Below are 26351 nucleotides of genomic sequence, written 5' to 3'. Positions count from 1 at the left end.
AATATTTTCCAAAAAAAATATCCAAAATCTGGAAATTTGCTACTGAGCGTCTGCAACTTTGAGAATCTTCTTTCTAGATCATATTTCAATTTGTACATACATCAAATTTTGAGTTCTCTATCTAGAAAATATGCATTTTTGGGGTCCCATTAGTGCACTAAAATCACGAAAAATGTGATTTGGCAGTTACAACTTTGGGAATCTTCTTTCTAGATCATATTCCAATTATCGAAGACGTTTGAGGACCCCTTCGACAAAAATGAAAAAAATGTATGTTTTGAGCTCAAATTATTCGAAAAAATTTTCTAAAATCCCGAAATTTGCGATTGAGCAGCTACAATTCTGAGAACCCTTTATCTAAGATTGAGTATATTTTCACTGTCTTTACCTAATGTGTTTTTAAATCTACTTTTGACATGAGCGAGGAAAAACATATATTTTTCGACATTTTTGGTACAATTTTTTTCAAATTTTAGCCTTCAGAAATTTCATTTTCTTCGCTTTTGTTAAAAAGTTGATCTTTTAGTCGGGGAGCCCGCTTAAGGACGAAATTTATTCTGCAAACTAATTTCAATGCGCTACGAAGTCAACTGCAGGGGGATTTTAAGTCGTTTTGGAGCATTCGGCGATTTTTTGAAAATTACTGGAGCCTCCAGTAGATTTTTGAAACTTTAAATTTCTTAAAAATTTCATCAAACGGAGATGGAAAGTCAAAATTCATTCTGCAAATTAATTTCAATACGCTACGAAGTCGTCTGCTGGTGGATTTCAAGTCGTTTTGGAGGCTCCAGCGACTTTTTGAGAGGTCGTATGGTGTTTTTTGGAAAATTGAAATTTCCAAAAAGTAGCTGGAAGCTTCAAAATCATTTAAAATCATTTGAAATCACCATGTAGTCGACTTCATATCGTATTGAAATTAGTTTGCGAAGTAAATTTCAGCTTGCCAACTCCATTTGGTAAAATGTTGCGGGAATTTCAAGTTTCAAAAATCTACCGGAGGCTCCAGTAATTTTCAAAAAGTCGCTGGAGGCTCCAAAATGATTTGAACCCATCCGAAGTTGTCTTCAGAGGGTGTTAAAATTGGAGTGTAGAGTAAATTTCAGCTTCCCATCTCCATTTGATGAAATTTCGTGAAAATTTGAAGTCTCAAAAATCTGATGGAGGCTCCAGAAATTTTTAAAAAGTCGTCGGAGGCTCCAAAACTACTTGAAATTTACCTGCAGTACTTCGTAGCGCATTGAAATTAGTTTTCAGAAAAAATTTCAGCTTTCCAACTCCATTTTGGTGAAATTTTGTGGGAATTTCGAGTTTCAAAAATCTGCTAGAGGCTCCAGAACTGCTCAAAACGGTTTGAAACAGTTTCCAATCGATTTGGCATGTCGAGAATAGAGTGTATTCCAAATTTCAGCTTTCTTGGTCAATTTGGTAAAATTTTGATTTTTTCCCTCATTTTTGGCCTAATCTACTTTTGTACAGTTTGAAAAATTTTGTGCAAGTCCTATGTTGGAACGCAAAATCTGCGATTTTGGCTGACCTGTCAAACAAAATGGCCGCCATTTTGTAAGTAGGGCCACTTTTTTTTGAGTACAAGGGCTAGAAATCTTTCTTGGGACTCCCCCCTTTAAGAAAAAAGTTGTCCCGGAGGATCGACGGGGGGAGGGGGTGTAATAGATCCTTAAGCGGGCTCTCCGACTATTTGAGCATAAAGGTAACCAGAAATAAGTGGTTTTTGGACGATGAGTGTGGTCATTCAATTATGTAATACTTACTATTGATTCATTAGGGTACGCCATTTAGATACTTGGAGGACTCTTTTTGTTCGTTTTTAAAAATTGTTTCAAGATTAATCATTAAAATTAATTTTCAATATTGAACTTTAAAAATAGATCCCCGTCGATTTTTGTCACACAATTTAAAGAAAAACAAACGTTGAGCTCAAATTTTTTCGAAAAAATTCCTGCGATTGGGCAACTAAAATTCTGACAATCTTTTATCTAAAATTGAATACTATATTCTCACTGTCACTAATACCTATGTGTTTTGAAGGCTACTGTTGACATGAGTGAAAAAAAATGTATTTCTCGACATTTTGGGTACAATTTTTTTTCAAATTTTAGGCCTCAGAAATTTCATTTTCTTCGCTTTTGTTGAAAGTTGATCTTTGAACATGATTATAGTAAAATGTAACCACTAACCACAAACGAGGGGTTTTTGGACAATAAGTGGTCATTCAATTCTACAACAATTGCCAGACATTCAAAAAAAAATGCCAGTAATACTTCAAATTTACAATTGTTAGATACCTACTTAAGCTTAATTTTTGTAGTTTTTTGATTTTTTTTCAAATTTTCAAAAATTGTATTTTGAATGAGTAAATTGAAAAATCATTTTTTCCAAGTTTTTAAAAGTCTGGCAAGATATTAGGAATCCCCCCCCGCGCCATTTAGATACTTAGAGGACTCTTTTTGTTCGTCTTTTAAAATTGTTTCAAGATTAATCATTAAAATTAATTTTCAATTTTAAACTTTAAAAACAGATCCCCGTCGCGTTGATTTCTGTCACACAATTTTGAAAAAAAAACAAATGTTACGCAACAAGTTGACCTTTTAAGTAGCTACACTCCTCAGGTAAAATTTTGTTCCCGAACTTTTATCACTTCTGACCAAATTCACTATTCCTTAACCAGTAGTACTCCTATTTTCACGTCCCTTTTTGCAAAATGTCAACTACAATTTTTCAAGAAAAACTCAAGACCTTGACTCCCTCTATTAATCTCACTCGCTCGAATGGAATCCACCCATCGCCATCCACAACTTGCAACCCGCGATGACCAGCTGAAAAGTAAAATTTCGTCATTCACGACCGTACGACCTTCCGCATAATCTCGCCAGGTCACGTGTTGGGAAAATGCAAAAATACAAGTAAGAAAGAAAGAGGAAAAAAAGAACTCGACGCTCGTTCACGCATTCGCCATACGCACGCCTAACGCCTTCCTTTTTCCCCGAAAACCCGAATCGCGAACGACGAGCAAAGCTGCACAAACAGACGCGAAGCGGGACAATGTTTACCTTGAACTTGACAAATAAACCGTCCGGTCGATATAGCTCACACCGCACATTTTGACCAAGTCCACCGACGACGACCGACCTCTCCGAGCACCCGCTTCCGTTCTATATTCTATACAACAAATTTTCACTCTTTATTCGATTTGCCCGAACGTAAATAAACACAGATGGAGCCGCGTAACAAAAAGCAAAAGCCCTTTGAGCGATGCGAACCGAGCTTTTTCAGACCGGTCAAACTCTTCGGACTGGCTAAAAGGATTATAGAACGGAGTAAAGGTGGGATCAAAGGGAAAATTAACAGAGAAATTTCACTTTTTGGTGGTTGAATTTATTTTTTGATTTATAGCGAATTTTACAACAACCCTTAGGGCAAAATTTCAAATGTTCCATTTTCATTTTTAGACTTTGCTTTGTAAGTGAAGAAAATCAATGTCGAGTACTAAAGGTTGAGAAATTTTAAAATTGTAATTTTTTTCAGCTTCTGTAAATGTTGACTTTTAGCTTTTTTAATTGCTCTTCGTGAAAAATATTCTCGTTTAATTGAAAAAAATTATGTGTTTTTTCAACTGAAAATTTCAAAATGAGGAATGAGGAAAAAATAAACGTCACGAAAATTCACCAATTAAAAAAAAATGTCTATTCAAAACATTCGTTAGTAGTTCACTCTTCTAAAAGTTTTATTCCAATTTACCATCGAAAGAAACAAAAGAAAAAGAAATTAACAACGTGAATATCTACGACTCGAGACAGAAATGAAATAAAAATCCGTCAGTAAAAAAGTACTAAAATGGGTTTGAAATTACGTAAATACTAGAACAAAAAAGTAAAAAAATAAATGTTTCAGGACGCAATTATCGCGTTATCGTCTGGGGATTTTTTTTTCATGCGAAATTTCCATAGTCGAGGTTGCGAATTAAATTGCAATTTGTAACTATACAGTACTTTTAGCTTCATCTTGCGCTCGTGAAAATTTCAAGTATTTTTCCATTCGTCGCTTCGGCCAAATGACAAACTTGCATTTACTCGTATAAAACACAATATAAATAATTAATTCGCAGCGATTCAAAATAAAACACAGCTGGTAGGTCGCCAAAAAGACTCGCTAAATTGCAATCATCGTGTTCGCCGGATTTGCGGAGCCTCGAAGTCAGTAGAGTACGGTAGTGGTAGATCTTTATCAATTGCGAGCATAAATGTAATTAGCCGAACAAGGGGAGAAAAAAAGTAAATGAATAAGTCGCTTTGAAGTGTAAACGTGGGTCACCTATGCATTAACATGATTTGTAACGATTCTTTACTATACCAATTTACTGGTACGAGTCTACGAGTTGTTAATTTTTTTTTTAAATAGAGCCTGTGGTTATCTGAAACCTTTTTCTTCCTCGTTATGGGACTTTTTTCGGCTATTTTAAAACATAAATTGACCTCGAATTTTGCAAGGTTTCATGTTCAAGGAAATAAGTTGATACGTAATCGTAGAAATGGCGGCCTCGGTAAATTGATAAGGGAAGAGATTATAATTAAAAATTAACGAACGCTAAAATAATTTTCTAATTTTGAGAAAACCTCTCAATCACTCGGTGATCGATTTTTATTTTTTTTTAAACCGAAACATAGAGAAATGGAACTAAACACATGGGGTAGCTTTCAAAAAAAAAAAAAAAAAACAGCTGCACAGACAAGAAAATTGAATAAGCTATGAGGGTTTCAAATTCACAAAAATTGACCAAAAATTAAATAAGCTGACGAAAGTACTCGTATCAATCAATCAAATCATTTATTGCAGTATTGAAAATACAGATTTTAGAAAATATTTAGAAATACTCTTTTGTGAGAATAATAAAAAGTAGCACACTAAAATATAATACTCTTTTGTGAGAACAATAGAAAGTTTGACCTAAATTAATGTTAATTCCAACTTTGGGTAAATTATCGATGCTTTTTGATAATTTACCGGCAATTTTGGTTCATTTTTGGTAATCTTTGAAATTTTTTTAGTAATCTCCATGTTTGGAAAATTTCTGGTGATTTTTAGAAAATTACAAATAAATTTTTGGTAATCTTTGGTGAATTACTAAAACCCTACTGTTACAAAAAGTCTACGCAGCGTTGTGATTTTTCCTTTCCCTTTTTTGTATGTAGGTAGAACTCTCAACATTAGCTTGCAAAGTGTGCGTAGCTAGCTGCCTTTTCTACAGCTATAACCGCTATTACATAGCTAAGTAGTACATGCCTCTAATTTTTCAGAATTCTCATTATCTTCATATATATTACATACAATAATTGAAGAGCTCTATTCCAAAGTGGGATGGATTTTTCAAAGTAAATTTTTCTACAAGTGATTGTTCTATGTCCAAAGAAAGGAAAGGTGCACCGACCTTTGGAAACAGAACAAATTTCAGTATCAAAAACTTTAAACGCATTTTTTGGAGGAAAAAATGACTTAACCCACTTTGGAATAGAGCTCTTCAATTATTCATATCATTTTCAAGTTCACATTATCTACAACTTATAGAACTTTTAATCAATTTTTGGAATTCTCAGTGTCTCTAAATGACAAATTTTCATATTTTTTTTAGAATTTCCATTGTCTTCAAATTTATAAAATTTCAAACCAATTTTCAGAATTTACCTTTGATTCTAAAATTATTAAATCATATAAAATATGTTAAGAATTCGCATTGCCTCTAAATAACACGAAAAAAATATGGGTAATTTTTACAAAAAATGTTGACTACATATTTAGCACAATAACCAGATCCCATACAAAAATACATAATATAAGTATGATAAAATTTGTTTTGAAAATCAGCAATTTTCAACTGTTCAGTTACAATAATAATTTTTACTGTAATCTTATAGTAAAAATCATCATTTTAATAAATTTTGCTATAACATTAGTAAAAATCATTTTGTTTTAATAATTTTTACTAAAGCATGATAATAAAAATTACATTAACCAAGTTGTGTAAAAATTACTCATTTTAAAGTAATTTTTATATCATAAAAAGTAAAAATTACTCATCTCAAGGTAATTTTTAAATTTTTACTGTACTTACGGCGCTATAGGTAGGTATAGTAAAAAGTATTTGAATAAGTGAAAGAAATGAAAATTCATTTAGCAAAATGATATCATCACATGTATTTCATAACTTTGTTTTTATAAATCAAAATGAGAGGGCTACAGGGTTCAAAATTCGTTTTTTTTTGCACCAGCATCATGTACTCACTCCACAGCATTTACCTATCCAATATTTCCAACGAAAAATCCGTCACCTACATATACCTACCTACCTGATGGGGATTCGAACCTGGGACCCTACAATTCCTATTCCTACCTACATGCCCTAACCATTCGACTACGAGTGCACATGGTGGGTTAGGGCATTAAAAGAATATATTTGTTGGGTAAACGCCCCACCAAACCACTCCCACTTGGAACATACAGCTAACAGATGAGGGGTGTAACAGGGTACAATGAGACAGCTGATTTGAAAAGCGGAGATGGAATAGACTGGGGGTATAGCAGGGTACAATGAGCGGCAGGTGTTTTGCAAGTCCCCTTTTCCCTTTTTTAGGATTTAATGCATTAAAATAATGAACTAAAATTGCAATTACTCAGCAATTACCCATCCGAATTGAATGAAAAATAATCTATTCCCTCCGCCTTAATGATTCTCAAATGGTGTCCAATAGGTACAAAAAACGGTTGGATAGTTTAAGAGAACATTCATGTATAATGAAATTTCATTTCTCAAAGCGAAACCAATAGTGTGCTACGCACACTAAAAACACAAAAAACGCGTCAATTTTGCTTCTTATGAATTATTCATTTGAGGCGATTCTCGTGCGTCAGATTGGAAAATTATACTTACTGCGAATAATTCGTCAAAATTCCAAAATAGGTATTATAAGAAAAATAGTGAATTTATGATCATTAGGTCGTTGTTTTTTATTTCAAATTTTCCTTCAGTTCTCCTGGTTTTGAAAAGTCCTGATTTTGGCTTCAAGGTAGTGAAATCTATGCGGAAGCTTTTTTTTTCGAATTTGGAACATTGACCATTAAAATGAACAAAAATTGGACAACTGGACAATTTTCAAGTAATAAAATGGCTCAGAAAGAAAATTCCAGAGTTGTACCTGCTCAATCGCATATTTCAAAATTTTAAGGCCTTTTGTTAAAAAATATTTTTTTTCTTACTATAAGGAAAGTGTAATCCTCAAAAAAAGCCTATGATGCTGAAGCGTCCTTAAATAAATTATTTCATTCATTCATTCATTCAACATGTTGGTAGGGAGTACAGGGTGTCTAATGGTCATGAAAACCATGAAAAAGTCGTGCATTTTGCTCGAAACACACTTGCAAAGTTTTTAAAAAGCCCATAAAATGAAAAAAAAAATTAAAAAATTGTTCAAAAAATCAGTAAAATGAAGAATATAAGCCAAGGTCCTTTCGATCCAGAAAGTCAGGAAAAGTTTGTCTTTTTGCCTATGGGGCCTTCTTTTTTCCGAATTTTCAAATAATTCTGTCATTTAATCGAAATCGAGCGAAAAATGAAAACTCAAATTTTCAGAATTTTTCATTTTTTTTAAACGTCAAAATAATAAAATATAATTGCAAAAAATTAAATATTTTGTTAATGAAAACTGATTGATTATTTCCATTGTTTGATGCATTTTCTTGATTGTTTTTTGTTTCTTTTAAAAATTGAAAATTAATAATTTTTGAAGTTTTTTTTTGTCAATTTTGTAAAAATGAAATAGGGGGGGATCAGTAAATTTTCAATTTTGAAAATGTCCTTCCAAAATTAAAGTCCTACTTTTTAGTTTTCAGATTTTGTTTTACTGGGTTTGAGAGACGCGACAATTAAACTAAAAATAGACAGTTTGCATCGATGAATGAAAATGATATTTTACCTATAGCCTTTTTTGAAAAAAAAGACCCAAAAAGTACATACATTTTTTCAGTTTGTCTGGAGATTCCAAGATTGAAAATCAGAAGAAGCATTCCAAGTTTCGAAGAAATTTAATAAAATTCTACAATATGTATTCCTAACAAGGGAAGCCTCCCACATGATAGTCTCCAATTTGAATGAAACTTGGACTGATGAAAAGAGGACCTCAAGAAACCCTCACCCCCAATTTTCAGCTGCTGAAGTTGATTTTTCGATTTTTGTCGAGCGTTTGAAGTTTTGTGTACCTATTTTTTATCATCAACTTTTTCTCATGTTATGTGAAAAAATTCGATTTCTGATGATAATTCCAAATTTGGCCGACGGTAGTACTTATCGATTAGGTATCAAGCATAGACTCTTTGGCCAAAATTTCAGCTGCTGAAGTTCATGTGGTGGAGAGAAAAGGCCATTTTTCAAATTCACACATAACATGAGAAAAAACATTAAAAAATCCTGTTTTCTGAACGGACGACCGGATCCGGCCAATGATGGTATGAGTAGATTTGGTATTCGGCACAGACTGTTTGGCCAAAATTTGAGCCCCTTAAGTTCATTAGATGAGCTTAATTTACTGATTTTTAAAAATTTTCAGATTACAATTTTTAAACCAATTTTGATCCAAACTTTTTTTTTCTTTTTTGATAAAAACCAAGTTTTTTAGCATCAGAAGTTTTGTGCAATTTTTAATCAGAATTCCTGACTTGAAAAATTTTTCAAAATATTTCAATAATTCATTTAAAACATAAAAACGAAAACTTCACTTTTTATTTCTGATTTTCTCAATTAAAAATTTTTTTCGAATAATTTAAATAGATTTGAAATTGAATTTCAAAAAAATCAAAAATTTCTGTGATTGTCTTCTCATGATTTTTTAGGGGTCGTGGGAAACTGAAAGTACATTAGATGAATTTAAATTAATTACAAAGATGAGCTTAATCACTCATTATCATTAGAATCGCAAATGATTCAATGAAATCTTTCAAATTCTATAGATGTTCCAATTACAAGAAATACGTAGCTGAACAGCTAAAAAATTATCATTTTTTCACATTTATGACATTTCGAAAATGATGGTCTAAATGTCCCTAACCACCAATAAAAAAAAATTGTTTTCGTCCCCGTTCTATGTATAAGGTCAAGTAGGCTGCAAAAGACGAATTTTTCTTTATTGTGGGGGGGGGGAGGAAGGAGGACAAGAAATGTATTTATGAGGAGAGGGAATTCGTAAAAAAATAAAAACAACAATGTTACGAGTTGTTCGGTTTGACCCATCTAAATCACTGATGCGAGAAAAAAAAACACGAATTTATGAAAGGTTCCAAACAAAATAAAAAGGAACTTTTGCGAGACACCGTGAAGAAAAAATTTCTCCGTAGCCAGCCGCCGGAAGAACCTTTCCCTTCTTGCTTGTTTCGACTGATGCTTGTACATTATTTACATACACCAAGTTTATAACGTCTCATTCTCCTTGGGGAAACTTTTGCGAAGCTTTCAAGTATACACGCCGCACCGCGTCAGTCACGACCACCGCCTACGACAAAGGTCCCAACCAAGGCGACGAAAAATCGATACCATCCGATATCATCATCGAGAGACGACGTCTCCGTTGATAAAATTTCAACAACCTGTGTATAGAGCTAGAGATGTCAGCTCGTCGTCGTCACATAATTTTTCATTATTATTTTACTAGTATGTAAAATTCATCTCTTCACGCCGTCATCAGCAGCACTTTATGAGATAGAGAGGAAAAAGGGTGGTGAAAAAATTCTCTTATATAAGGTAACCTTTGGCTGTGTTTACTTTCACTCCTGTGTTCCTCTTCTTCCAACAGGTAGGGTAATCCTGCCCTTCTGCCTATCTCTGTATAGGTTTCGCTTCGTAAAACCAACAGTTTTCTGTGCGCATTATCCTGTTATCCGGCATCCTGTAGCTTTCAGTATACGACATATTTAATCCAGGTATATGTAGGGAATAAATTCCGCTCGACGACGACGACGTCGTTCGTGATCGAGCTTAATTCTGTAATTAATTCTAACGCATTAACGAGAGCTTTAGCGACGACAAGCGGCGTGCTGCGTAACGCGACCGCAACAAAAAACGCACCCGTCGCGCTACCGGATCATGGCATGGCGATGGCGCCGCAGCTACGTCTATGTTTGTGTATGGCTGGGCACGTAGAGGAGCAGCGGAGCAGCAGCCAGCAGGAGGAACAGGAAAACCGAATAAATTTCCTTGACATTCGTACCGCGTACTTCGGCCGCTACTTCGGCAAGTTCGAGAAGCGCAGAATCGTTCGAATCCAAAGACCTGAGCAAATCGAATCAACTTTGGGTCGTCACGTAGTTCCACTTACCTACTCTTTGAAAGGGAATTGTCAGGAATTAGAAATGGTAGTCGTGAATTGAAATGTGAATTTTTTTTTTTTTTGTATCACAAGGGCACGAGGGATGATTTTTACCCTTCTATAAATTCAGAATTTCTCTGAAATTTTGCGAATAACGAAGTTATGAGGTAGTAGTTTTATTCTGTTGAAAAATTTCATTCAGAACTGGCAGAAAAAATATTCAACAGAACGAAAGCTGAATCGAAAGAATGTGTAAAAATACACCACTACTTGAAATTCCAAATGCTAAAGTACGAGTACATTTTTCGATTTTTGGCAAATTTTTGAAAATCTTTCAGTCAGAAATGGGGGGAGTGGAGAATCAAAATTTTACCAAATTAATTTAGAAAGCTGAAATTCGGTTTGTACCGTATTTTCGATGCCCCAAAACGATTGGAAATGGTCTCGAACTGTTTTGAGCAGCTCTGGAACCTCCAGCAGATTTTTGAAAGTTGAAAATTTTCCCAAAATTTTACTCAATAAAGTTGTACTCAAAGCTGAAATTTACTTTACACCCTAATTTGAACTTTCTGAGAAGATTACAGGTAATTTTAAACTGTTCTGGAGCCTCCAACCTCGTATTATTTTGATTCCAGATTTTCAAAACGTGTTGTAAAATTTACCCGAATCAACTTCGGCTCGTATAAGTGCGATTAGTGCGTGGTTGTGATTCGCTGGACTGATCACAAACTACTATTTTTTCAAAATTAATTTCTGCCGGTTCGAAACCGTACATTTCTCCAGGGATTTCATAATTAAAATTTTGAAAATGTCACAATATCAGATCTGTGTCATTTTACGAAAAAAGCTGAAATTTAGGTTCTGCTTTATTTCGACATTCCGAGTCGAATTTATGGAGCCTCGAGTAATTTTTGGAATATTTTTGATTTCTGCAACACTCTTTTTTACTCAAATATTGAGATATTTTATCAACTTTGAATGATATTTCAAGCAATTTTTGGCAAGTTCACTTTAATTTCACTAAAATAACATCGATTTTTGGGCTTTTTCAGGTATTTTCATGCTTTGTTCAATATTTTATTCCACTTTGATGTGTTTGTTTTTTTTTTATTTTTTTTAAATTTCAAATTTGTACCCTAAGTCCCAGAATGTATGAAATTTTTACGAAACTTTTCTCAACTTCCGAAGTACATATTTCATCAAACTTTCAATCATATTTCTAATTTGTAGGTATTTTTTTTTGTGATTTTAAAAAATTCGACGTTGTCTTGTGGAACTTTTCCTAAATTTTGTCAACATTTCATCAACTTTTTGGTAATTTATTTTAGCAATTTAATTCGAATTTCATATTTTTTCAAGAATACTTTGTATTGTTACATTTGTAAAAATTCTTTCAATTTTTATAAATATGTGTTTGATTAATTTTTTATAATTTTTCACAATTTGTTTGGTACTAGTATTTGGACATTTTTGTGATATTTCACCTAATTTCGGCCATTTTTAATGATTTTCATGACATTTTACTTATTTTATAAGCAATTTTCGGAAAGTTTGCTCCATTATCCAGATTTTTTTAATTGATGGTAATTTTTAATCACCAAGAAATCAGTTTATGGTGTTTTCCGCGATTTTGACAATTTCTCATGTACCTACTTAATTGTGAAAATATTGATTTGATTTATAATTACATATCTGAGCAACTTTTGTAAAATCATTTCATCTCACTGAAATCCCATAAATTTTTGATAAACTTTCGAGTGATTGTTATCTCAATTTTACAGCTTTTATGGTAGTTAAATAATGTGTTTTTTTCTCAATATATTTCATTCCATTTCAATAATATTCTTTCTCGTCACTCAGCATTTTTTTTTTTTTTTTTTACAGTTTTGCCATGTTTTATGGTTTTAACTATTTTTGTGTGATTTTAACGCATTTATAAAAAAATTTTCCTTCAATTTACAGTAATTTTTAATAACTAGGAATTCAATGTACCTAGCAATTTTTATTATACTTTCCACTTTTTGACGAATTATTATTCAAGTTTGAAAATATTATAAGAACTTTTGATGATTTTCAAGTATCTAAGCAATTTATGTAAAATCTCTACCAAATTTCGAAACATTTGATGGTTTTCTTATATTATTTTTGATGCTTGTTCCAATATTTTTTGATACTTGATTGTGAGTTATTTTTATACCAATTTTACAGTTTATTGACACTTTGTGCATAATTTTTTTTTTACACTTCTAATTTGATTTTTGTCAGTTTGGATGACGCAATCTTCCGAAAATATTGAAAAGGAATTAGAAAGGAAGAATGAGCATATCTTATAAAGATTATAATAATTCACTAACGCAAGATGGCTCAAACACCATCATTTAAAAATATATAGTGTGATGATTCGAATCTGGTTTTAGAATTCATGTGAAAAATGAGTAGAATTTTTTTTTTTGAGATTAGGTATATTGTTGATCCGTGGTTTGAATAATTTATTCTTCGTGATTTTACCCAAACCCAACCCCTATAGGTATGGGGACAATTTTTATGGCATTTTTTGAAAATATGGAATTTTATAAAGGCTTCAAATTGCCTCCAATCGACTCAGAATATCGAAATAAGAAAATCTGCTGGAGTGCTGGTGGCTTCAGAACTGCTTTAAACGGTTCGAAAACATTTCTAATCGATTTGGGGTACTCAAAATGGGATACGTACCAAATTTCAGCTTTCTAAATCAATTTACTTGGTAAAATTTCAATTTTTTCAAGATTTTTTCTCATTTTTGGTCCAAATATAATTTTCAAAAATTTACTAAAAATTGAAAAATACCCTTGAGCATCTGAAATTTTGACTATGAAGTAATGATTTAAAAATTTTTCTAGAACAACGAAATCAAATGAATGTATTTTTGAAAAATGCAATTATGTATTTTCAAAACAATAATGTATGCTTTTTTGATAGTACTTACCTGCGTATTTTTTTCATGAAAAATGGGCCTACCTAGACCTACCAATAGTATACTTTAGAGTACCTAACCAAAATAATAACCATACGAGTACAGTTAAAAGAAGCACCATACCTACTTACCAAGCAGTTAGGTACCTCGAAGTGACCTCGGTTTAATGCCTGAGCTATATATTTTTCGACTATAATTAGACCATCGATACCTATTTCTTCGCTACAAAATATCCTATTAGGATTCTATACAGAAGCGAAGGATTTAAAATTAGCTCGACGACGTTCGAAATGAGCAATAATTTAAATACATAGATATTATGAAAGGCAGCTCGCGCCTAAATAAACAAAAAGATGCAAAAAATAGTAAGCAGAAGCCGGCAAAAATCAATGAGTAAGTAATAACTTAGCTGTATAAACGAACGGCATGGCATCACAATTCCCTCTTCTTCATTTCCTTTTTGTTTTCCATTTCAGGTCTTCAGCACCATCGGCACCATCGGTAGCATCGGTAGTATAATTTTTGTAGGATTTTGTTTTTTGTTTTTAAAAATAGGCTTCCCTTGTGCGTTTCGCACCGAACGAGATTTTAAATTAGTGTTTCCTAATTCGATTTATTTGGTTTGAAAACTAATAAATAATCTGGAAAGAGGATTCAATTCCCACGGTTTGCATTTCTCCGCTGATAATGTATGACCTACAAGGCTACAAACATGATAACTGTGAAAATAATACCCGTGTGCGATCGGGGACGAAACTAAAGGTTTTGTTGGGGTGGGGGGGGGGTGCAACCGAAAATTTAGGAGGGCAAAAGACAATGTTTTTTATGTGAAAAGTTTGATTTTTTCGGGTTTAAAATTTTAGAATTTGAATGATGATTTTTTTTAAATTCCAAGTTTGAAAAAAAAAGCAAACAGGCCCGAACAAACTGAGGTCAAAAGCTTTCGAAAATTTGTATTTTGATGGGTGAAAAAGTTTTTTTTTTAGAAATTCCAAACTTTGAAAAAAAAGAAGCGAACAGGCCCGAACGAAGTGAGAGCAAAAGCTTTCAAAAATTTGTGTTTCGAGAAGTAAAAAAAAACGTTTTTTATTTTTAATGCGAGGAGTTTATTTTTTGATTTAAACATTTTTTTAGTGCGAATAATAGATTTTTTAGAAAGTTTGATTTTAAAAAAGAGTATATACTAAAGAGGACCGAACTTTTCAAAAATTTACGATACGTACTTGTAGAATCAGAGTACGTACGGGTATATCAATGATTAAAAAATAGTTATACGAATATCGAAAAAAACGTTTTAAAAATAACATTTTATTATCTTTCTGATTGAGTTAATCTAGACTCAACGGATTCCCTTTCATTATCGTCTCAAAAAAGAATAAAATTATCTATATTTAGCTATGTACAATGTATCTGCTATCTACCTATTGAATAATTTTATTTCGATCGAATGAATTTTGAAAGCTATTTTGTTATCAAAATGGTACCTACATAGCAAGAAATTCATATTTTGTTAATAAATGATCCAATAACTATACTACTTACACGACCACGATCGGTCGGTATTCGATTCTAATTGAAAAATTTTAGACGATCGTGTTAAAGTGGCTGATTGGTGTTGGTACCTTCTACCTTACTTACTATAGGTACGGTTTTTTTAATAGGGTAATACTATACGGTTATTTTAACACGTTTTAATGGCTGATAATAAAGTGAGTACGAGTGCAAGTACATCGTAATTGTCCGATAAGAGAAAAAAGTATCGAAGTTTTTACCTACTTAAATGGTTAGGTAAGACGAACGTGTAAGTATACGCTCGTACAATTGGCGAACTCTTTGACGTTTGCGAAAAATTTCGATGGTAATGGAATCACTGACCTTGATTTAATCAAAATCAAACTGAATTCGAGATCGAGCGTTATCGAAAATTTTCCTATATCAAAATGTAGGTAATACTGATTTGAACTCGCATAATACTTACGTAATAGGACGAATAAAATGATTCGGCGTTGAAAGCGTCTTTACTTTGATCTAATTTGACATTTTTGTAGCCTTAAATACTCACGTATTTTGTAGTGTTAAGAGATGAGATTTTTAGAGTCTGCCCTCATAATCCCCTCACCCCCTCCCCTCACCCTTCTCCCCCCGGTTGAGTAGTCTCATTTTGCAAAGTTGAGATTTTCCACCTCCAACTCGGGTAAAAAAATAATTCCCCATCTTGATTGGCGGAACAATTTTGAAACCGAACAAAGCTAAAGTGCATTTTTTGATTTTTGATGAATTTAAAAAAATCAAATTTGGGCCAAATATGAAAATAAATCATAATTTCACCAAGTTGATCTAGAAAGCTGAAATTTGGCAGGTACTCTCTAGCTGAGTCGATTGATGGTAGTTTTTAAAGGAAACTAAAAACACTCCAGGGTCATTCCACGTCAATTGTACCAAGAAGTGGTAGGTGGGTTCGGCGATTCTTTTGAAATTTTTCCTGTGGAAAGACCTTCCGAAGGGATGAACAATGGCGCAAATCCCAGCCCTCTAGTCCATTTTTTAATGGCAGCCAGGGGGTGTCAAAGTTTCCAGTGAACCTGAAATATCATCCATTTCAGCAGTGGATTACTCGATAACCGCGATACCTACCGAAATCAGACGAAATGGAACTTTTTCCCATAGATAGGGGTTTTAAAAGGCTTTTTGGCGATATCATAAAAATCAGTGTTGCCACTTTTTTTCGTACAAAAAATTAGCTCAAAAAGTTTCCAAACGTAGTTTTCATATCGTTCCGACTCTCAAAAATTCTGAAAAAATATACTATGGACAACTGTTCATGCTAAACAACATATTGAAAAATTAGGATGGTAACTTGTCGCGAAGTCGATTTAAAAAAATTTAAACTTTGCGAAAAAAATGCGATTTTTTGATTTAAAGCATGAAAAAAAGTTTTGATTGGTAAAGATGACCCATTTGACCCATATTTTTACGTATCCGTTGAAAAAGTTGAAAAAACCCCTTCACTCAGTGAAATTAACTCATCACAAAAAAATCAAAATTCGAAAAAATTCAAAAAAAAATGAACAAATTTTAATTTTTTTTCTGTGAGTGTGATTTTTATCAACTTTTTCATGAAATACGTCAGAAATAGGTCAAAGTAAGACGACTGAATAAATTTAAACTTTTTTGATGTTTGAAATTGAAAATTGAATTTTTTCGAATTTTGATTTTTTTTGTGAGAGTTAATTTCACCGAGTGAAAGGGTTTTTTCAACTTTTTCAACGGATACGTAAAAATATGGGTCAACTTCAACAATCAAAACTTTGTTTCATGTTTTGAATCAAAAAATCGCATTTTTTCGCAAAGTTTGAATTTTTTAAAATCGACTTCGTGACAAGTTACCATCCTAATTTTTCAATATGTGACGCGACCAGCGATACCATACCATATGTCGGCAAAAATTTTTTTCGTTTTATTGTGGTTTCTGGTAGTGTTTTTCTTCCTCTTTTCAATGGTGCAAACAGATTTTCAAAATATTAAAATCTGACAAATTTGCAAAATTTCAAAGTTGCGTATTTTTTGAAATTCAAAAACCAAAATTCTGAGAAAAACGTTTTTGAAAGTTTGGGTTATTTTTGTAACATTTTTAAAAACCAGTGAACAGTATTTTTTTTTTTTTTTTTTGATTTTCTTCATCTTTTAATGGTTTTGCATCATAATATTTTTTTTTTTTTTGACATTTTTTTATGAAAAGCACTTTTGTAAAACCGGTTTTTCACCACTAAAACGACGTGTTTGAGATCGGTGGGTACACCCATTCCAAAGTATAGGCTTCATAGTATATGAATCGACAAAAAAAATTTTTTTGATATTTTCTGACTTTTTCCATGAAAACGCGATTATCTCAAAAAAAAGTTTTCCGACTTATGGTATGGTATCGCTGGTCGCGTCACATATATTGTTTAGCATGAACAGTTGTCCATAATATATTATTTTTTTCAGAATTTTTGAGAGTCGGAACGATATGAAAACTACGTTTTGAAACTTTTTGAACTAATTTTTTGTACGAAAAAAAGTGGCAACACTGATTTTTATGATATCACCAAAAAGCCTTTTAAAACCCCTAACTATGGGAAAAAGTTCCATTTCGGTAGGTATCGCGGTTATCGGGTAATCCACTGCTGAAATGGATGATATTTTAGGTTCACTGGAAACTTTGAAACCCCCTGGCTACCGTTAAAAATGGGCTAGAGGGCTGCGATTTGCGCCATTGTTCATCCCTTCGGAAGGTCTTTTCACACGAAAAATTTCAAAAAAATCGCCGAACCCACCTACCACTTCTTGGTCCAATTGACGTGGAATGACCCTCCAACATCCAACTCCGAAGAAAAGTGCACCTTCTACTCCGAAAACGTCACCGGTTACGTCAAAAACAACTCCGAAAACTTTGCTAAAATGATTTCTTCCTTGTCCGGGAATGAAGATTACGATGATGCTAACGATGATCAAGACAAATCTGAGCTTTTGTCTAGATAGAGACAATTAGACGATAAGAACCGATTAAATTCTCCAAATTTCAACAATCTCGCCAATTTTGTTGAAATTGAGATTTTCTTGGCGGAATTAGATTCATTACCGAGTACCTACAATGAAGCGATTTGTAGCCAAGATAGCATCGAATGGAAAGAAGTGATGGATACCGAAATGAAATCCATGGCTACCAATGACGTGTGGGATGAGTTAGTTCCTGAACTTCCTGGAAAATCTGTACTTCAAAATCGCAGGGTTTTTCACGTTAAACAAAACTCAGATGGTTTGATCGATAAGTACAGAGCGCGACTGGTTGTTAAAGGCTACGCACAGCGACCAGGTATCGATTATAATGAAATGTATGCTCCAGTAACACGTCTGGACACTATTTGTTCTGGAGCCTCCAGCTGTATTTTGGAAATTCCTGCCTTTCAAAAAGTATCATAAAAACAGTCTAGATTAGCATTGGTGCTTCTTAATCACTTACTTGACCGATTACACTTTAGGCTAAAGTGGGGGAAAATACCTATCTTGGATTTGGACGAAAATTGGAGAAGAAGTTTACTTTAAGTGGGAGACTACCTAGAAAAATTTTGTTCAAATAAATTTTTAAAAATGTGAATTTTGAAGATTTGACTGAAATTTTCTTTATCCATTTCACGCAAGAAATAAAACACTCGTTTCAATTTATTATTCAGGTAGATAAAAAACAAAAAGCATAGGTACATAATAATGTAATTAAACTCACCTTTGGAAAAAAAAATCGCCTAATAATGTCTACTACATATTTTTGAATTTTTGAAACAGACAAAGTTGCTTCTAAAACTAAAAAATCGACAGACGTCACAGCCAATCAATACTTATCTAAAAAACAATAATTGAATACTGTAGGTCTAGGTCTAGGTATACTTCGCAATTGAAGAAAAATTGAAAATTTTTCCATTATCTCTACGTAGATGAGTAAAAAGTTGGCAATTTTTTTATACGTCTGACTGTCGGTATATTCGTATTTGAAAATTTAACACAGCGCATTCGTCCATCGGCTCACGTAATTCACTTATGCGAAAGTTTTTTAGCTTCGAGTCAGAACAAAAAATAAAAATGAAAATTACGTCGAAGGAATATAAATTATCTACCCATTGTTAATTTAATGGTTGACGCTTTATACGGATCGGTATACACAGGGCAGAGATAGCAGAGAAGGGTGTATTCCTGTAAAACCGGTTGCATTATGAAGTTTATACTTTTAATATGGTTAAAATAAATACGCGTACGCGATATTTGTATTACATAGCGTACTTTTATATTATCGTATCGAATCGAATTGAGAGGATATGGTGTGCGGTGCGCATATTACGAGTATAACGGCGCTGAATCGATAATTATTATTTTACGTAATCGAAAATGTTAATTTTTATCAATTTTTTTCTTTCATTCTTCGAAACGGTTTCCTTAGTTTGAAAAACTACCTACGTTGTTTTCTTTCTTCCGGTGTGTTGTTGAATTTGCTCGAAAACATGACCGATATTTTAGGATAAACTGAACGGATTATTTAAGGGATGTTTACGAGATCACGGAATTTCCGCCCCCGATAATTTTAAGCTGTCGAGGGTGTTTTAGTCTACAGTCCAAGCGCAAAAAAGTGTCATTTGAGTTGACCATTTTGGGGGGCAAAAAAAAGAGTTGGCATTTCGTTAGTATCTTATTAACATTCAAGAAAATGGACATTTCGGATTTTTTGACTGGCACAATAGGGAGCTGGAGCCTCAAAACCCCCATTTTTCGAAGTTGGCGGGGGGAAAATTTTTTTTTTTTAATTTGGTAGAGGACACTCTCCCGAGTATAGATATATACTTTTTTTGAGTTGGATTCCGGCACAGTTGCGTTCCAGAGCTGCATAAAGGCAATTTTTTGCCAATTTTGGCACTTTTTCACATAAAAACGACTTTGTAGAAGCAATACGGCCTGGGGGGAAAAAATACGCACCTAAATGATTGCATCCATTCATCCCACGCTGATAGAGACCAACTTTGTGAAAAACGGCCGGCACAATGACCCGCAGTGAATTTTCAAAGTTACGCATCCGGGCCATTTCATTTAAAAAAATGGATGTATGACATTTTGACAACGTGACCGTGCGACCTATCAAAGTGGGTTAAAATTTCGCGAGAAAACCGAAAATCTCTATGAAAATTTTTTTTGAGCGTCTCATGAAAATTTTGAGCTAAAAAATTGTATGAATCATTTCTCAAATAGGTACTTTTAGTCTGTTGTAACATGTGACCTATACAAAATGGTTAAAATTTTGCGAGGAAACCGAAAATTTCAATGAAAATTTTTTTTGAGTGTTTCATGAAAATTTTGAGCTAAAAAAATTGCATGAATCATTTTTCAAGTACATATGCCATCAGTCTGTTGTAACATGCGACCTATGCAAATGGGTTAAAATTTCGCGAGAAAACCGAAAATCTCTATGAACATTTTTTTTGAGCATCTCATGAAAATTTTGAGCTAAAGAAATGGCATGAATCATTTCTAAAGTACTTTCAAACTGTTGTAACAACCTAAGTATATGGAAGGGTTAAAATTTCGCGTGAAATACAAAGATTTGAATAGTTTTTTTTTTCATGTATAGAAAGCAAAGCTCAACAATTTTGAGCCCCATGAGTCACATTAATTTTTCACTATTTTTAATGAAGTAGATACGTAATCCGACTTCTGATATAGGGTTGGAAATTCCATGTAAAACAACAAGATGTTGATGAAATTTGATTTTACTGATTTTCATATATACCTAATATTTTCACTTTTATATACTTATCATATTCCAAAAAATACCTACTAATTGTAGGAAAATGCAGGCATAATGATTGTGTAAGTCAAAAGGTTGGCGATGAGGAATAGTTGGAGTAACGGATGATGCAATACGTGCCTTTCTTGAATTGTTCTTGTTCGTCAACGTTCAGAGCATAAAATAACATATAAACTGGATGGCACTATTAGTGCCACCTAGTGAACTACGATTGTGCCTGGTGGGGGTATCAGATTCGGCTAAATTTTGTGTCCGTTTTGTGTTGAGTTTACCAAACTGAAGCGATCGCGATCTTGAGGATATTTCATTGAAAATACTGAACAATGTACAAGATTTTTGAGTCTCAAGATTGTTGAGATAAGCCTTTTATAAAAATCTATCCAAATCTTTACTTATATTTTACCCAAAACTTCAACCATTTCACATAGGTCGCATGTTACAACAGACTGAAAATACTTGAGAAATGGTTAATACAATTTTTTTACTGCAAAATTTTCATGAGATGCTCAAAAAAAATGTTCATACAGATTTTCGGTTTTCTCGCGAAATTTTAACCCATTTGCATAGGTCGCATGTTACAACAGACTGATGGCATATGTACTTGAAAAATGATTCATGCAATTTTTTTAGCTCAAAATTTTCATGAAACACTCAAAAAAAATTTTCATTGAAATTTTCGGTTTCCTCGCAAAATTTTAACCATTTTGTATAGGTCACATGTTACAACAGACTAAAAGTACCTATTTGAGAAATGATTCATACAATTTTTTAGCTCAAAATTTTCATGAGACGCTCAAAAAAAATTTTCATAGAGATTTTCGGTTTTCTCGCGAAATTTTAACCCACTTTGATAGGTCGCACGGTCACGTTGTCAAAATGTCATACATCCATTTTTTTAAATGAAATGGCCCGGATGCGTAACTTTGAAAATTCACTGCGGGTCATTGTGCCGGCCGTTTTTCACAAAGTTGGTCTCTATCAGCGTGGGATGAATGGATGCAATCATTTAGGTGCGTATTTTTTTCCCCCCAGGCCGTATTGCTTCTACAGAGTCGTTTTTATGTGAAAAAGTGCCAAAATTGGCAAAAAATTGCCTTTATGCAGCTCTGGAACGCAACTGTGCCGGAATCCAACTCAAAAAAAGTATATATCTATACTCGGGAGAGTGTCCTCTACCAAATTAAAAAAAAAATTTTTTCCCCCGCCAACTTCGAAAAATGGGGGTTTTGAGGCTCCAGCTCCCTATTGTGCCAGTCAAAAAATCCGAAATGTCCATTTTCTTGAATGTTAATAAGATACTAACGAAATGCCAACTCTTTTTTTTTCCCCCAAAAAAATTGAACTGTTTTCGGTTTCTAGAGCACTTTTTGGTGTTTGGACTGTAGACTATTTGTGAATGTTATTCGAATAATGTGATATGATGTCTTGGCGGAAGTGAGATTATTTTGTTTGCATCATGCGCAGTATACTTACATATTCTATTAAGTACAGTACTACAAAATTGATCGTGACAAAAAAAACCCTCCCCCTTTCAAATTCTCAAAATATATAAGAAATCTGAAAAATTGACATTTTTACATTTTTTTCCACCTTCTAATCCTTAAATTTGATCCATTTTCATTAGAACTACTGTTCAATATGTTTGACCCTTCTGCATGCTGAAAAAATACTTGTCCCCTTCCTCAAAAATTGAAAAAAATGAATATTTTTACCTTTTCTCACCCATTTTAATCCTTTTTGGCCCATCTTCATCAAAAAAGCACCATTTAATATTTTCAATTTGGCCCCCACCACGACGAAAAAGTGGAACCTGATCCCTCCCTATACGTTTCCAAAAATCTTGGTTTTGAGCACATTTCCTGCTTACAAATTTTTCGTAAAAACAGTTAAAAACGTGATTTGACTTTTTTTGGAAATGGTTTTTGAAAATTTAGGGCTCAAGGGTGGCAGCGAATGAAATTTCTGTAAGATCCAAAGTGTAGGAAATTTATGGTACTTTTAAATTCAAAAAACAAGTGTTTTATGTACTTGAAAATACCTCAATAGTTGAAATTTCAGGTGGGAAAATTTTAATAATCAAACGACTGAACAAAAAATTGATGTAACGTCTCCTCTGCAAGGAAAGTTTTAAAAATAATGGATATGTTTTTTGCTCAAGTGGATTTAATACTTAGAATTCCAACTGAGTGGAAAAGTCTGACAAATGAATTCTCTTGATATTGCAGGATCGTGAACTTTTTCCCAACTTTTTTAGCCTCCTTACGTAGAAAATGAATCAGTAAATTTTTCAACCCCCTTGAATTAAAAATAGCAAAAAGTAATTTTTTATGATGGGTTTGACAACATTTTAATAATGAAAGAAATGCTTTTCTTTATCATCACATATTTAATATATGTATTTTTTAATGATAGAATATTGTTTCTATGAATTACCTGTTACAATATTATTGTTTCTGATGAATTTTTCTTTTTTTTTGTTCACAGATGACGCCATGTAATACACCAGCAACTCCACCCAACTTTCCTGATGCGATGTTAGCATTTTCAAAAATGAGCACGAACGATAAAGTCAGCACATCGCCCTCTGGTAAGAAAATATCTAAAATTAATTATTTTTTTTACAAGTTTTTGAAAATTTATTTAGGTATTTTTTTTTAATTTTAAAGAGACAAACATGCTAATAATATAAGTAAATAGGTAACTCTTTTTTATTCTTCTCTCACTGGCTGTAGTACTTTGTCAACGTTATGGTTCAAAAGGCTGCCTTTTGCTGAAATTGTCAAAGTCTCACATTCTGTCAAAAAATTCCAAAAAATCTAAATTTACCCACAAGTTCCACTTTCCAAGCTTGTTCGATGAATTGAAAAAAAATCAACCATTTTCTACAAAAATTGAAAAAAAAACTCATCATTTTTTACCAAAAATTTTCAAACATTTTCGTTTTTTTTTTTGTTTTTTTCAATACAAAAAATTTTTAAAAATCTTGCTTTTTTTGTCAAAATTGTTCCAAAGTTTTGTTTTTTGTCAAAAATTCCAACTTTTTAAGAATTGAAAAGTGCCACTTTTTTACCTAAAATTGTTCAAAAATGACAAAAATTAAGTTGAAAAAATTAAATAAAAAAAGTCCCAATTTTTGGGGAAAATGCGAAAAAATGTTATTTCTTTGCCAATGATTCCTAAAATAAATTACTAATCTTTGTAAAAAAAGTAAAATTTTTGCTTTTTGAATTTTTTTTTAGCAAAATTACTAAAAATGTTCACTTTTTTTTCAAAAATTGTCCAAAAGCCTCGTTTTTTTAGATTTGCCAATAAGTAGGTATTTTTTTGCCAGTAATTTCAAAATAGTTCTGCTTTTTGCTGAAATTATCAGTCTTTGTTTGCAAAAAATCGTAAAAATTCTCGCTTTTCAACAAATTATAAATTGCTAAAAACTGGTGTTTTTTTGCAAAAAAATTCAAAATGTCTTACTTTTTTTCTAAAAATTGACCAAGTCTTGCTTCTGTTCAGAAAGTGCCAAAAAGCCCTGCTATTTGTTAGAATTGTCAAAATCTCGTTTTATTTAGCCAAAAATAAGCTTCCATTGCCACAAGTTTTAGAAATTCTCACTTTGTTGCCAAGCATTATCAAAAAAAAGTCTCGTTTTTTCATCAAAAGAGTTTCAAAATGTATATGTACTTACAAAATACATAGCTTACTTACTCAATTTTTTAAAATTGAGTGTAGATACATTTCAATTTTTTAATGTTCCATGTTTTTTTTTTTTTTTTAATAATTGATTTTTATCTTTATGGAAATGTTTTATCGCTTTTCAAATTGCCTTTTCGAGCCTTTCTAGTTATTAAATATCTACCTTTTTTTTTTTTTTTTTTTTTTTTTTTGGAAAAAATTAAGTATGAGTCCTACAAAAAAATGCCATTTCAATTTTTTTATCCAGGTTCAAAATTGTAGAAAAATCAACATCGAATATTTTGAATTACTTTCGATACCACAAACAGAAAATCCAATTCTTGTGTTATTAAAAAATAAAATAAAAAAATACCTAGGTATCTATAATAAAATAGATTTTTAACCATTTTTTACGACTTCAATCTAATTCTAAAAAATATGTTCATATTCCAGGTTTATTTTCATCTTCACCGAAGCAGTGCTCGCAACAACAGCTGCTACTGCAACAACAGCAACAACATCAACAACAACTACATCATCATCATCAGCTGCAAAATGATACTCAAACTGTACAGTTAGTCGAACCTGTACTTTTAGCTGACAGTCAGAAAAATCATTCAGACGAAGTTGTATTTAATAATAGATAAATATACCTATACATTAAGTTATGACAATTTATCATTTGTATTTCTTTTTCTTTTATTTTTATTATTATTACTTTTTTTTCATTTATATGTGTATTTAGCTAAAAAGCGTATATAATGTGTGAACTTTTACCATTTTTTTTCTTATATATTTCAGCTTTTTGTATGTTTAATTATTAATTCTTCACCAAATAACTATCCTATTCATAATTTTTTTTTGTAGCATTGTTATTGTGTGTGTTTTTTTGTACTTCGTGTTTATAATTGTGAAACCTGGCACGAAAGATGAGAGATGATGACTTTATATACTTTTTTCTGTTGCGAACAAGATGTGTTTTTTTTTCTCCTGAGATGATTTAGTTTATGTATGTACAATTTTGTTACGATGAAAGTTGTTGCAATTTAGAATATATTAGTTACTTACTTACCTGATTTAAAATTAAGATGAGAAAAAAAATAAGGAATATTGTTCGGTATCGGACTTGGCACATCATATGACCTCACAAATGTATATTGATGATCGTTGTTATTATGAAGAACGAGAACGACGGGAGTAATATTAGGCCTATAGTGGTGTTGTTGTATCCGTACCTAGAAAATTGGAACGGAGATTTGCAGAATGTAATGTTCCTTTGTTAAAAGTAATTTATCCATTACGATAACGAATATTTTTGTTTTTGTTGAAAAAATTATATGTGTGTTTGTTTTTTAAGTTGTTGATATTATGTAGGAATAATTTATACGATGTAAGCGTTGTTTGAAAGCTGTAGGAAGGAGTCGAGTGTATATAGTATGTTTTTTGTCTCTTTTTTTAAAAATGAAATATAATGATTTAAAGTAAAATGAATTTTTTTTTAACGAGAATATAATATCTATAGAATATTTTGAGAAAAATGATAACTATCATAACTTTTATGAGTAATGATGGTGCAGATGTTAAACTGTTGTATCTCGTCGTTGAAATCAAATTCGTTTGCAACTATTTTCTACCTCTATGAATAGGTAAAAAAATATTATTTGATTTTTTAGATTCTGTTTTTGATCGAATTGGATGAATCTGTTTGATCCCAATTAGGTAATCGTTCACCTATTCTTTTCACAAAAGCAAAAGGAGATTTTGAATTAAATGTTTTTCTCCTTTTTCGTTTATTTGATTATTTTATAAATTCTCAAATCTTGTTCTGATATCAAACGATTTTTTCGATTTTTTAAAACATTAATTTAATTTTTCATTCTATTCTATTGATTTATTGTCGTTGGGGTTTCCTTTTGTTTCGTCAGTGAGGAGTGCTACAATTTTAGCAAAAATTTTTCATGAATTTTCTATAATTCGCACAAAATTACAAAAAGTTACAAACTTTTTTTTACTGTTTTTGGAATTGGAAATTTTTTATTTT

General features: G+C 32.2%; 1 protein-coding gene across 1 annotated transcript in view; it reads left to right on the top strand.

Annotated features, from left to right (window-relative positions):
• Positions 1-25797, top strand: part of LOC135841232 (UBA-like domain-containing protein 2-A) — a 59003-nt gene extending 33206 nt beyond the window's left edge. The window contains exons 3-4 of the mRNA XM_065358089.1: positions 23129-23231; positions 24764-25797. Of these exons, the coding sequence (XP_065214161.1) occupies positions 23129-23231; positions 24764-24957 (297 nt within the window). The 3' untranslated portion in view covers positions 24958-25797. The remainder of the gene's footprint in view (positions 1-23128; positions 23232-24763) is intronic.
• The last annotated feature ends 554 nt before the right edge of the window (positions 25798-26351 follow it).

Source organism: Planococcus citri, chromosome 3, assembly GCF_950023065.1.
Source record: "Planococcus citri chromosome 3, ihPlaCitr1.1, whole genome shotgun sequence".
NCBI classification, from domain to species: domain Eukaryota; kingdom Metazoa; phylum Arthropoda; class Insecta; order Hemiptera; family Pseudococcidae; genus Planococcus; species Planococcus citri.
This window is presented reverse-complemented; position numbering and strand designations above follow the sequence as displayed.